We start from the raw sequence: 14,297 nt of genomic DNA on the forward strand, positions 1-14,297 counted from the left end.
CCTGACACCTGCGGCCGCGCAGGGGCTGGGAGGGCGCTGCACCGAGAGAAGAGCCGCGGGAGTGTCATGCAAATTGCAGATTCTCGCTCCCGTTAGATTGCAGCCACCTGTTCTTGGCAAAACGTCGGAAAAGGAAGCCTGAGCTTGGAGGAAGCCGGTGGTTCAGCACCACCTGGGGCGAGCTCCTCCGTCCACCTGCCTCTGGCCTCTGGCCCCGCAGAGCGGATGCAAAGGAACCTGGAGTCCGCAGCGCTAAGGCCCTATCTCATCCGCTAGAAGGAAAACATTTGCGTGTGAAAGTTGACTCTGAGCTGCAAGGCATCGAAATTATCTACATTTTGTGAATATATACGGGATATCTGTAAACGTCTATGTAACTCGCAGTGTTTTTTGTAAACTGGCCAAAAATATTCTATCTGATGTTGTCCATTTTGAGATCATATTTTTTCTCCTCACATTAGATTTCATAAAAATCACCATCTATTCCAAGGTGATGTCAGAAGGATGTTACCCAAGAACACATCTGCTGATACTAGGTTAGTTCAATTACATTTATTTCAACTGAGTTTACATCAGTAAATATTTACTGGGCCCTAGTACATGCTGGGAAACTATGCTATTGGGCAGTCAGATAAAAGAGACAGTGGATCCGTTTTCTTGTGATTTATCGTATACATATACTTCATTTCAGTGAAATTCTTTTGCTCCAGATGACTTTTAAAATTTTTTCTAATGTTCTTTGAAGATTCCACGGAAAAAACAAACTGCGTATAAAGAACTGCTTCTATAGGAATATTCCATCCATATCATTTTTGTTTGCATTTCAACAGATTACAGTTTTTACAAGAGATCATGGTTTTAACAGTGTTGGGTCACTGTATCCTCTGTAGATTTCCCTTATAGGAAATGGTTTCTTATAACCATTGCAGTCACTTAGTGACAGTGATCTGTGCCCTTAAAATTTTAGGGAATGATCCTTTTCCAGTTTATCATGATGTGTTTATTTCATTCTTTTTACTAATCCAGAAACTAGCTGTCAACCGTGATCCAACAGTATAATTAGTTTTTAGAAATTCCTCTCTTACAGATAACTAAGTTTTACACACACACACACACACACACACACACACACTTTGCATTTGGATTTAAATGTTGTTCAGGACTCCATTGTTGCCAGATTTCCTGTCTCAAGACTATCAATTCATTTGAATAATCAGCAAAATCATCAGCCTCCTTTCAGCCTCTAAACTGGATTTAAAAGATTGACGTTTCTTAAAACTCAAATCGAGCTGGGCTGCAACTGCATGCCCAGAGGGACCTGAATCATACACACACTGGATAATGAAATACACTTAGATTTTATTAGTGGGTAATTCATGCTCAGAATCTTGGAACAATAATATAATTAAATAAACAACTGGGAGAAGGAACCAGATAAGTCAGGAGGTAAAATTATTTAGCTAAAGTTAGAATGGAAGTAAGGAACTGCATTTTAAAATTTTGAATTCAGCCATTAACTTGTGGAAAGAGAAGAGATAGAGAACCAAGTACCAGACTGGCAAGGAAGGAGGGCAAGAGTCTTTCAGCAGTAATATCATCAATGCAGTAGGCAGAAAGGTTGCTGTTGTGTGTTCATTGTGTCAGGAATCATACAAAGATGTGCATCCAGTTCAGGGTGTGTGAATGCATAAAGATCATCAACACTTTCTCATTTATGTCCCTTAAAAGTTAATCACTTTAACCCCAACAATTTTCTCTCACTTCGTACAAAATCAAATAAAACAATATATATTTTTCTTTTACAAAAGGCAGTGAAAAAGCAGTTAAAGCATGGATTAAATCGAAATTTTTCAGTGAACCTTTGACATTCAAGAATCACTCAGTCACTTCATTCTACTGATTAAGTACTGCTTTTCTTTCATGGAGATAAAATAATTTCTCATTACTCAAGCAACCTTCTTGATTCTCATTTCTAGAGGATTCTAGAAAACAGTAAATGGAGCACACTGAGCCTGCAACTTTGGGGAGTGGCAGGACAGAGTGGAAGGGGATAGGCTTGTAGCTGTTGTTTTAGGATCCTTCAATAAGCAGCTCTAAAAGAAGCTGTGGGAGCTTTAACACATTGCAGAGTACCGTCTCCCAGGCTGTTCACCCTTCTGAAGGGGGGTTCCTCCAGGGCAAAGGCTGGTCTGTTTACATGCATCTTTCCAGAGCCTCTCACCAGGCCTGGCACCAGCGGAGGCTCAATAAATGTTTGTGGAAAGATGGGGTGGAGAGATAAAGCATAATATAAATATGAACGGGTTTCTTCAGTAGAACTTGAGACAATGGGAAATGAGAGACGCTGGTTTATAGGTGGAAACTCCAAAGAAATGAGAAAAAAAAATCAAGGCAAAATAATGCAGTTAATTGAGTAGAGCAAATATTTTCTTCTCTACATCAACTTTTCGTTAGCTTCACGGGCGTGTGCACATCCAGGGATAGGGAGAAAACTTTAGCACTATGGAATTATTGACCAAAATGGGATTCTTGTGTTTCAGAGACTAACTTAAAGGGGAGGGCGCCACAGACAGAGCTGTAAAGATCTTTCCCGCTTTCTATGCAGAGGGCGGGCAGAGCGTCAGCCCCCTCCCACGAAAACTACATTTCCCAGAATGCCATACGCGGGCAGGAGAGGGCGTGAACAGAGCCTTGGCGCAATGGTCCTTGGGAGTTGTAGTTTCCACGCGTCCAGCTCGAACGCCGTTGCCTCAGCGAAGTGGTAAAATGAGCCCACGTGATCGGAAAAGCAGCGGTTTCCCTTTGAGCCGGAACAGGATGACTGGGTTGACCGATGCTGGGCAGCTGAGCGGACCAATCGGCCGCCTAGACTGAGTCGTTGGCGTTTGAAATCAGCCAATGGCAGGTCTACGCTGGAGCTTCCTCTGCGCCTCCTTCGCCTAGCCTGCGAGTGCTCTGAGGGAAGCAAGGAGGCTGCGGCGGCGGTGGTAGCGAGCGGCGAGTAGTGGAAACGTTGTTTCTGAGGGGAGCCCAAGGTAGGGAGGCGAGGCGACCGTGTGCGGGAGCGGACTCTCCAGGGACTTCCCGGGTCTGCAACTGGCAGGGCCGTTCCGTTCGCAGGGGATCCCGTTTCATTTCTATTGTTTTCCCTTATATTTTTAGGAGTGTCCGGGCCGACGGGACCCGGGAGAAGGGAAAGGGAACGGTCTGGGGTCCGGGCATCGCTGCAGGCCGGGCTGGGTTTAGGGGGACTGCGGTGCCTGCCGGGCCGGTTTGGGCGCGGCGAGGGCCGGATGAGGGGACGAGTTCCGACCTTGGCGGGCTAGTGCTCGGCGCAGGCGCAGAGACTCCTCGCGGTCGTCGTCTCGGCCCCTCCCTCTGGGGTTCCCCACCGCCAGGCTATCCGTGCGCAGCCCCAGCCCGCGGGACCCTTAGGGACTCTGACTGGGCCCCTGTTCTGCAGATGACCGGTTCTAACGAGTTCAAGCTAAACCAGCCACCCGAGGATGGCATCTCCTCGGTGAAGTTCAGCCCCAACACCTCCCAGTTCCTGCTTGTCTCCTCCTGGGACACGTCCGTGCGCCTCTACGATGTGCCGGCCAACTCCATGCGGCTCAAGTACCAGCACACCGGCGCTGTCCTGGACTGCGCCTTCTACGTAGGTGCCCTCCCGCCCCGCTCCGGCCCTCTTCCTGTGTTACGATTCTCCACGTTAGGAGCGTTTCTTTTCCAGGGCTGGGTAGAGGCGTCTGTCGGTGGGGTTGTTTAGACAGTTCTTTAGCTTTTCAGGAGCACCTGCCTTGAACCGGTACCGTTTTAGGTTTGGGGATATGCAGACATTGGAAACTCCGTTTCCCCTTTCCATTAAAGGCTTGTGGAGTAACTCTGTAAACTTTCTGAACATAAATGATCATTATATTTGCAACAATACTGTTTTGGCTGCCGTACTGAACGAAACCGTTTAGGGGAAATGTATGTTTACCCTCAGCTAGCGTGTTGGCTAGAATAAAGCAGCCCTCCTTTAATTTCCTGACACAGGAGTTTAGTGACCACTTGCTTTTTTGTGCTGTTTTTTGGTTTGTTTGCCATGAATAGTTGAGCCCAGTGCATATCCTCAGCATAAACTGAACACTTGCTTGTAGAAATAAGAACGTTGAAACCCTTTCAAAAGTTCTAGTTTTTAAATGGTTCAAAACTGTTTTATAGGATCCAACGCATGCCTGGAGTGGAGGACTAGATCATCAATTGAAAATGCATGATTTGAACACTGATCAAGGTAATGTGACAATATCTTTACCAGTTTGTTTTCTTGACTGGTGTCCTAAAGTATAAATGTTTGTGTAGGAAGAGTAGTTCCTAAATTGCTTAGTTACCAAGTTGCTTAAGTACAGGTAGCTTGAATTTAGGATTTTTTTGTTTAAATGATAACCATTGAGTTACTGATTACAGAACATTATGCATATATTTTTTTTGCAGGAAAGCCAGTTGTGGTCACCATTGTCAGTGTTTACATACATTGACACTTAAGTATTTGGCCTTTATTTTGTTCTTAGAAGTGGGCTGGATCCCAGACTGGCCAACATTTCATTAGGATTTTCCACTACAATGCTGATGTTTTGAGAGTTCAGTTTTCAGAAACTAATTTAGTTTTCAGAAGCTAAAGGTAGATTTAAAACCTCACAAAAAATAGGCAATCATGTCTATATTAATTGTGTTTGTTATAGTTATTTAGCAAAATATGTTTCAGTTGCAGTTTTTGAGTGAGTAACTAGATACATTTCCTTTCAGTTAAGTAATTTCTTAGAGGTCCAGATATGAAATGACTTACTCAAATTTTTTTGGTGACATTGGGACAGTGTAGAGATTGGAATGGAACCCACATGCATAGAGCTGTCTAGCTGAGCATTTGTTTGCATGTATATTCATCAGACACAGATATCCTAAGGAGATAGGTTGGTACGGAGATATGACTAGATAGAAGATGAGTTGAGCAACGGGAGAATGGTTGGAGGATGGCCACATTTTGTCAAAAAAACTAAGCACCCAATTAGAAGAGGCTTTTGCATGAAAGTTACTTTCATCTGTAACTTATACTGCAGGTATTTGGTTTTGTTTGCCAGTAGCTTACCCTGTGTAATAAGTAAGCTTGGAGATCTAGGTTCTATTTGTTCAGAAACTTGGGGGGTAGGGAGAAACACTGAAAAGCAAACTTCTCAATTTTCAGTGTTACATAGAGAATTAGCTGTTTATTCTGTGAAAGTCACTGCCAAATTTCATGAAATCCTTTCTTTCTTTCTTTCTTTTTTTTTTTTTTTTTTTGAGATGGAGTCTTGCTCTGTTGCCCAGGCTGGAGTGCTGTAGTGTGATCTTGGCTCACCACAGCCTCTGCCTCCCGCATTCAGGCAATTCTCCTGCCTCAGCCGCCCGAGTAGCTGGGACTATAGGTGCGTGCCACCATGCTCGGCTATTTTTTGTATTTTTTAGTAGAGGCGGGGTTTCACTATGTTGACCAGGATAGTCTTGAACTCTTGATCTTGTGATCCGCCCACCTTGGCCTCCCAGAGTGCTGAGACTAACCTTACTGTTTGAAGGTCAGGACCATATATTGTTCCTTCCTATATCCTTAGGAGTTGGCACAGATTCTGGTATATAGTAGATGTTGAAGGAATAAATGAGATATGGTGGGAAGGTTCAAATTGAAAAGAAGGAAAATGTCTATTGAAAATTTGAACCACAGTGGAACCAAGTAGAATAATGAGGACTTCACTTCCAGTTCTCATAACCCTTTAGCCATGTAAATAAGTTTCTTAGCAGCATTGGCTTAATGTTCAACATAAATGTTGTTGATCCAGAAGACCAGAGTTCTCCATTCATTTGTTCATTCAACAGATGTTTCTTGAGCACCTAGCCTGTACCAGAGCTTGCACTAGATACCGGCAGAGATCACAGAGTTAAACGCAGTTCTTGATAGGAAATCTAGAATCAAATGAGGAAGATAACAGACATGCCACTGCTTTAATGTAATCTGAAATTCAAGACAGCCTTTGGTATGTGCCATACTAGTGAGTCATGTGAAGTGTGCACTGTAAGGTGAACAGAGAGGAGTGGATAACTTTGTAGTCATGGAGAGATTTTTCTGTCTGTAGTCATTTCCATGGGGTTGGATGAGGCAAATTGATTACAGGTGAATGAATGTTTCTTTTAATTGTTTATTTTAGGAATCTTTAGTAAAGGTAGTAAGGTAGATGTTGGGGATTCCCCCCCACTTTTTTTTTCCTATAGAAAATCTTGTTGGGACCCATGATGCCCCTATCAGATGTGTTGAATACTGTCCAGAAGTGAATGTGATGGTCACTGGAAGTTGGGATCAGACAGTTAAATTGTGGGATCCCAGAACTCCTTGTAATGCCGGGACCTTCTCTCAGCCTGAAAAGGTAGGCTCTTTATATTCATTGCAGGAGTTGATGGTTTTGGGGTGATTTTTGTCTTGATGCATGATTGCTGACTATGTTGGTTGAATTTAAAGGTGAAAAGTCAACATGGGGGGGAAAAGTTGACAGTCGATTTTATAAATCCAGCTACATAGAAATGCTTTAATGCAAAAGAAAATTAACTTTGGGATTTGGGGCCAACTTTTATTTGTCAGTTGTTATATTTGCTTCCATGTATTGTTAATGCTTTAAATCGCAGAATTGAGAAGCAACTCACTGCCTTTTCAGAGAAGTCATTTAGCAGACTGTTCGATTGTCTTAAATTGACACTCCATCCCAAACCAGAAAATTGGATGGAGCATCACTTATTTTCATTTGTTATCTGAGGTTTCTTTTGAGTTGACTGTTGAGAGGGCAAAATGGGTTATCATTTCAAGTTCAGTGAGAAAGGTGTTTTATGTTCCCTGGCTTCTACTGTTTATATATTTATTTTTTAATACTGATAGATGTAGTTTCAAGGCTCTTAGCGAACAAAGCTTTTTAAAACCGAAACTTTGTGTATTATTCTAACCTTTTGATCTGTATGATGAAAGTGTAATTGAGCATTCCTTCTGTATCCTCATCAGACTTTATCAGGTGGTAGTTAATTTTAAAGATTGATTGTTTTAGCAGTTTAAAGGCATCCCTCACTTGAGTCTATTTCCTCAGCGTAAATATACTATTCAATTCCTGTTAGCCATCATTATATACAATAGTGCATCCAAAAAGCCATTATTTTTGTCACATCACAGTCGAATCTACTCCTGGCAAGACCTTTGTTCAGAATAAAATAATTGCATTGTTTCTAGTTTTGATTTATGGTTGTATGTAACATGTTAAGAACTGTGATAAATTGCTGACAGAATATCATATAATGGACAGCCACACTGAATCAAGCTGCTTATTGGTTCAGCAAGGTTCATTATGTCACTTTTTTTAATACTTTCTTTGATAAATGTATATACCTAGTCAGTAGCATGACAGTGGTTTCACTTGATTTATGATCAGTGGGGATAGAAAGCACTATTAGAAGCTTGTGTGTCACCTATATAGTAAAGATTTAAGATAAAATTCCCAGTATGATTATACCATTATAAATCGATCTCTTTCTGGATTCTCTATTTTTGAAGTTTGGTACTTTATACATCTTAGATTAATTTTCATTTCACTGCAAACATTTTGTTTTCTGAGTAAGCTATGATAAATCTTAACATTTCTCACATTTAAATCTGCTTATATTAAATCTGTTGTTTTGAATCTTAATTTTAATTCCTTATTTTTCCCTTGGTCACATTAATTGTTGAATTTTAGGGCCAGATTCTAGAGAGGGGTGGGGCATAGCGTTGTTACAGCTGGTAACTTGATTCTTCTTCAGCTGATGGTATGTGGTTAACATACTAGTGATTATTAACAACATATGGCTTAAGTATTGAATGTTGCATAGACATCTTACCTTGCCATGGGGCCTCTACATTTTTTTATGGCAGTTCTTCAGGTTTGAAAATGCTAAGTCAGATTAGAGTTCCTTATTAATTGAAAATAATAGAGCACAGTTGTGAATCGCAAGTCTAGATTTTTAAAAAGTGACTGAACATGATCAGGAGAATATTTTTTTTTGCCACCTTTTTAATGAGTTGGCTACCTCTGTTTTGTTTCCAAGTAACATTATATTTACAAATAAACCACTAAATGTTCGCTTGTAGGAAATTCTATGATTTATTATAAAGGAATTTTTGTGGAAAGTTTAATATTGAAGAAAGGCATTATGAGGAGAAAAAGAGGGGATACACTACTTTTAAAAATTTTCCCTAATGTTGAACTTCTGTCTTGAATGTGTAGTATTACGTCAGGGCACAAGAATTACTTTGTTGTATTTGTGTCAGACCACTGTCTTGTCTTTTAATTTTGAGTTTATATGCCACCAAAGGCTACTAAACATCTAATTAGTGGTGGCTCCCTCACTCTTCCTGGAAAGGCCTATTTATTCCATGTAACAACTGGGGGAAAAAAAAATCAAGATTTTTAGAGTTGCAAAATGAAATATTCTAAAAGGTGATTATAGAAAAATAATTTTGAAAATGATTGTTTTATGAAAAGCCAGAAACCCATTAAACTCTACCTTGAATTATTTTATGGCTTTATTATCTCCTCCTTGAATTTTTTTTACACTTTTATGTTGTCTCTAAATGAAACATGAAGGCTGGGAAAAATAGTTTAATTTGTTTTAGTAATGGAGAGAATTAAGACTTCAAAAGCTCCTTTACAGAATTACTTAGAATGTACATTATATGATGCTTGGTGAAGTATGAAGAGCATCATGGGTGTGCTATTTTGTGCAAACTTGGTTTAAATAATTGCAGTATCTAAAATTGTTACTTGTGATTGGGGAATTCAGTCAGCTAATTTTTTATGGTTTTATGATCAGATGGACTTTATTTTGGGGCAAAATGCCATTTTTAGGCAAGTAGGTGATTTTTAGCAAGTTTTGGTCTTTCTTAAAAGGTATATACCCTCTCAGTCTCTGGAGACCGGCTGATTGTGGGAACAGCAGGCCGCAGAGTGTTGGTGTGGGACTTACGGAACATGGGTTATGTGCAGCAGCGCAGGGAGTCCAGCCTGAAATACCAGACTCGCTGCATACGAGCGTTTCCAAACAAGCAGGTACTGAACTATACTCCCTCTTCTTTCTGGAATTTGAAAATAATATGATCTTATATTATAATGATTTGGCCACTATCCCCTAAAGCCTTCTTTTTTTTTTTTCCAGTAGTGATTTAGGATTTGCTGTTAGGTGTATTCCTTGATATTTTTGACAGCCATGTGTTAAAAGGAAGTGCGTTAACCCCCATTTTAGAGACGACCTTGATGTTCAGAGAGACCAAGTAATGTGCTCAGGAAGTGGTGTGAATAGAGGAAGTCTTCTGATCTTTTGTTGATCCTGGTCCAGGATGCTTCATAGGTATACAGAATCAAAGAGGGCTTTGCAGATATTTCAGTTTACAAAATGCTGAATTGAAATTTGTATCTGGATTTTAAGCTTATGGAATTTGCTGTTTTCTTTTTGCCTTTTTGTAACCCTAATGCTTATAGAGTTCTTTCCCCAGTTTGACAATAGAACTTTGTTTTTTTTTTTTTCTTAAACTCAACTGAGGTTACAGAGGCAGGGCCCCTCTTATGATGGATGTACAGGGTGCCCTTCCATCGCTAAATAAGATTAGCCTGTTTGTTAGTGATCTCCCTCCTCCCTCAGGTCCTTAAAGTTTTAAGAGGAGATGGTGGTGTGGTCAGTTGCAATAGAAATTTTGCAAGAGGAAAAGTCATTAAAAATAGAAGGTGTCTTTGGTATCTTATGGCTGTCCTTTGGTGGTTGTAGAACTTGAAGCAGGTATGTTATTCTCTTGGCTTTTTAACCTGCAAAGGCCAGTACCTCAAATGGTGATCACAGTTCCTTTTTTTAGGAAATTGGAAGTTTCCATTGAAGATAAAGAATTGCAGTTATGTGAAACTTTAGAGATTTAAATATGTGATTAAAATATGCTTACATTGTGAACATTATTTTAATGCCATTATATCTAATATTTTCTATAAGATTATTTCTACTTTGTAATGGCAGTTAAAAAGTCGGATTTTACTGACTGACCTATTTCTTCATAAACAGTTTTCAGGAATAAATCTTTTTCATACCTTGAAGGATTAAAAAATCATAGATTTTGTATTTGGTGTGTTCTCTCTTATTTTTTAAGATATTGTCATTTCAAGGAAAGATGAGAAAACGTTTGAAATTGTAAACCACTTTTGAATGTCCCTGAAAGTCCTTGTGCAAACCTGACTTACTGTACTAAATGTAAGAAGTAGCATGACTGAGATGGAAGACTGGTGTTCCAGTTTATTTGGATTATTGATACCCCCAATGAAGGAAACACAATTCTTAACAGTTGTTCATGATGAAGAGGCACAGAACATAGAAGAATATATTTTAACTGAGGGAACAAATTTGAGTCTGCTGGGCAGGACAACAGGACAACAAATAAGCGACACTAAAACACTTTAAATTTTGTTTAGGTTTGATGAAATAACTAGACATTTTTTATTGTAATGTGCAAGGCCCTGGTACCTATGAGGAAAGCAAGTGATGCCAGTCTTATTTTCTTTTTAAAGTCATCGTAACTATGTTAGTACAGCCTAAACGCTTCATTAAAGCCTGCTGTACTTCTCATTTCTGAAATAATCACTCTTTAGTGTGGGTTGAATTTGGGAATTAGCACCTTGTTTTTGGAAGCTGGAATTTACCATTTTTTCCCTCTGGTTCTCTCTTGGCAGGGTTATGTATTAAGCTCTATTGAAGGCCGAGTGGCAGTTGAGTATTTGGACCCAAGCCCTGAGGTACAGAAGAAGAAGTATGCCTTCAAATGTCACAGACTAAAAGAAAATAATATTGAGCAGATTTACCCAGTCAATGCCATTTCTTTTCACAATATCCACAATACATTTGCCACAGGTAAAGTATGGCATGCTGACCTATATTTAATTATTATATTATTTGGTGCTTGCTTTTTATGGTATTTAGTGAGAAAAAATCTATACAATGCTTTATGGAAATGTAATTTTCATGACCTTAAAAATTAACTGTTAAGATAATAGTTATTTCTGTGTCTGGTGTTAAGAGCCATTTTAACTATTTTGAAATTACTTCCAGGTGGTTCTGATGGCTTTGTAAATATTTGGGATCCATTTAACAAAAAGCGACTGTGCCAATTCCATCGGTACCCCACGAGCATCGCATCACTTGCCTTCAGTAATGATGGGACTACACTTGCAATAGCATCATCATATATGTATGAAATGGATGACACGGAACATCCTGAAGATGGTATCTTCATTCGCCAAGTGACAGATGCAGAAACAAAACCCAAGTGAGTATGCTTCACCTGTATTTGAGCCTTTTCTTGCATTCAACCCAGGATTTATTAATTTTTCTAAATTCATGAATAGCATTGTTGATGCCTGCTCGATATTACAGCTGACTGTAGGGTTGGAGTTGATGTTATCATGTTCTCCCAAGCTTTCAATATCCGTAGGTTGATAGACGTCTGATGGATAAAATTGTGCCTAGTTGTTTTGTACAGAAGAATGTCAAACTCTCATTCTTCTTGAATAGGCTCTATTATTTGAATCTCTGGAGTTATTACCAGCTCATTGCTTCAAAATTAAGTTGAGGAATTCAAGAATAATTTATTTTAGTAAATTCTATTTAAGATGTTTAAGAATTTGAACTGCCAAAAATCTTTCCTCTCCACAGAGGTTGTTTCTTTAATATTAACACAAAGTAAGTGACCTTCAGGTCTTATTGGAAACCCAGAGTAATATGGCCTTGCCTGGAATTGCAAATTTCCTTAGTTTTGAAATTTTCGTAGACGTCTTTGGTTCTTGGTTGTAACTGTTGACTGAGAAGAGTCATTTACATTTTTTGATACCAACAGGGCAAAGCTTTTTATTTAATTACCTCCACCAGGCTTAAGGGAAATCTGATACTTTGGCATGTGTTAAACTATAAAATATCTACCCCAAGTGTGTTTGCCCAGTTCCCTGTCCCCTCTCCCCAGGCCCTTAAAGGAAGTTCTTGATACATATTTGTGGAATAACTGAATGTTTTCAGGATTCTTATACTTTGCTGAGTTAAATTGGGTGTGGTACCTTTGCTGATTGGTTGAGCCTCTGAGAGGGGGCAGAGTATTAAATATTCCATATCAGATATGCTTTTATAGGTTTGACTTTAGAAAAGTCTTAGCATGTGAAGCCTGTTGGATAAAGGGCTGTGTTTGCATTTAATCTGTCACTTTTGTATCTCCTGTCCTGGCTGGCCATTTTGATCTCATGCTGTTCTTTTTTTCTTTTGAACTTGTAGGTCACCATGTACTTGACAAGATTTCATTTACTTAAGTGCCATGTTGATGATAATAAAACAATTCGTACTCCCCAATGGTGGATTTATTACTATTAAAGAAACCAGGGAAAATGCTAATTTTAATATTATAACAACCTGAAAATAATGGAAAAGAGGTTTTTGAATTTTTTTTTTTTAAATAAACACTTTCTTAAGTGCATGAGATGGTTTGATGGTTTGCTGCATTAAAGGTATTTGGGCAAACAAAATTGGAGGGCAGTGACTGCAGTTTTGAGAATCAGTTTTGACCTTGATGATTTTTTGTTTCCACTGTGGAAATAAATGTTTGTAAATAAATGTAATCAAAATCCCTTTGCATTCTTTCTGGACCTTAAATGGTAGAGGAAAACGCTCATGAGCCATTTGTTTCTTTTGCTGGTTATAGTTGCTAATTCTAAAGCTGCTTCAGACTGCTTCATGAGGAGGTTAATCTACAATTAAACAATATTTCCTCTTGGCCGTCCATTATTTTCTGAAGCAGATGGTTCATCATTTCCTGGGCTGTTAAACAAAGCGAGGTTAAGGTTAGACTCTTGGGAATCAGCTAGTTTTCAATCTTATTAGGGTGCAGAAGGAAAACTAATAAGAAAACCTCCTAATATAATTTTGTGACTGTAAACAATTATTTATTAGCAAACAATTGATCCCAGAAGGGCAAATTGTTTGAGTCAGTAATGAGCTGAGAAAAGACAGAGCATATCTGTGTATTTGGAAAAATAATTGTAACGTAATTGCAGTGCATTTAGACAGGCATCTATTTGGACCTGTTTCTATCCCTAAATGAATTTTTGGAAACATTAATGAGGTTTACATATTTCTCTGACATTTATATAGTTCTCATGTCCATTTCAGTTGACCAGCCGCTCGTGATTAAGGTTAAAAAGAAAAAAATTATAGTGAGAATGAGATTCATTTCAATGTAATGCACTAAAGCAGAACACGAACTTAGCTTGGCCTATTCTAGGTAGTTCCAAATGATATTTTTGTTGTCAAACTTTAAAATTTATATTAATTTGCAAATGTATGTCTCTGAATAGGACTTGGACCTTTTCTGACATTTATTTTATTCATGATGTATTTTTTAAAAATTCTTCTGATACAGAGAAGGGTCTTTTTTTTAAAGTATTTCAGTGAAAACTTGGTGTAAGTCTGAACCCATCTGTTGAAATGTATTTTCTTCATTGCAGGTCCACCTAATCATCCTGTGAAAGTGGTTTCTCTATGGAAAGCTTTGTTTGCTTCCTACAAATACATGCTTATTCCTTAAGGGATGTGTTAGAGTTACTGTGGATTTCTCTGTTTTCTGTTTTACAAGAAACTTGTCTATGTACCTTAATACTTTGTTTAGGATGAGGAGTCTTTGTGTCCCTGTACAGTAGTCTGAAGAATTCCCCCTTCTGTCTCCTAGCAAGCCCAGTTGCTGTATCTGAACAGTTTGAGCTCTTTTTGTAATATAATCTAGACCTGTTATTTCTGTGCTATCTAATAAACGAGATTCAGAACCCTTGAATGTTGGATGTTTTTGAATGTTGGTAATTAATATAATTTACTTAAAAAGGCTTGTGTAAAGCAAAACTCGTCATCACAGGCATGTTGGGGGATGACATTTTACCTTTAAGTCCACTCTGCCTCGTTTAATTGTCTCCTCTGATGTGTGTTGGGGATTCAGTCCTGCATAAAGTGATTTGTTGGAGTTCAGCCATTTCCCTCATGCCCCCTTGTGCCCTCTCGGTGGATCAGCAGGGCCTTTGAGCCAAGTGTACAGCTTCACTCAGGATGGGCAGAGACTATGTGGCAGCCGCTGGGGACCTTTTGGCTCAGTGCTCTCCTACTAGTGCCGGTGCAGTGGTGCTCAGGTAGCTTGTACATCCCTGTGTTGATGT

The 14,297-nt window shown here is 39.1% G+C and overlaps 1 protein-coding gene across 2 annotated transcripts; it reads left to right on the forward strand.

Annotated features, from left to right (window-relative positions):
- The first annotated feature begins 2,948 nt into the window (after positions 1–2,948).
- BUB3 (BUB3 mitotic checkpoint protein) lies at positions 2,949–13,924 on the forward strand. 2 transcript variants are annotated; one of them, XM_005566671.4, is made up of 8 exons: positions 2,949–3,035; positions 3,464–3,658; positions 4,207–4,276; positions 6,283–6,434; positions 8,973–9,131; positions 10,791–10,968; positions 11,167–11,383; positions 12,376–13,924. In XM_005566671.4, the coding sequence occupies exons 2-8, from the start codon at positions 3,464–3,466 to the stop codon at positions 12,389–12,391; spliced, it is 987 nt and encodes a 328-aa protein (XP_005566728.1). In that variant the 5' UTR covers positions 2,949–3,035; the 3' UTR covers positions 12,392–13,924. The 2 variants fall into 2 exon arrangements, with proteins under 2 accessions (XP_005566728.1, XP_005566729.1); XM_005566672.3 differs by having other exon boundaries at positions 13,602–13,924.
- Positions 13,925–14,297: the final 373 nt, after the last annotated feature.

Source organism: Macaca fascicularis, chromosome 9 (genome assembly GCF_037993035.2).
Source record: "Macaca fascicularis isolate 582-1 chromosome 9, T2T-MFA8v1.1".
Lineage (NCBI taxonomy): Eukaryota > Metazoa > Chordata > Mammalia > Primates > Cercopithecidae > Macaca > Macaca fascicularis.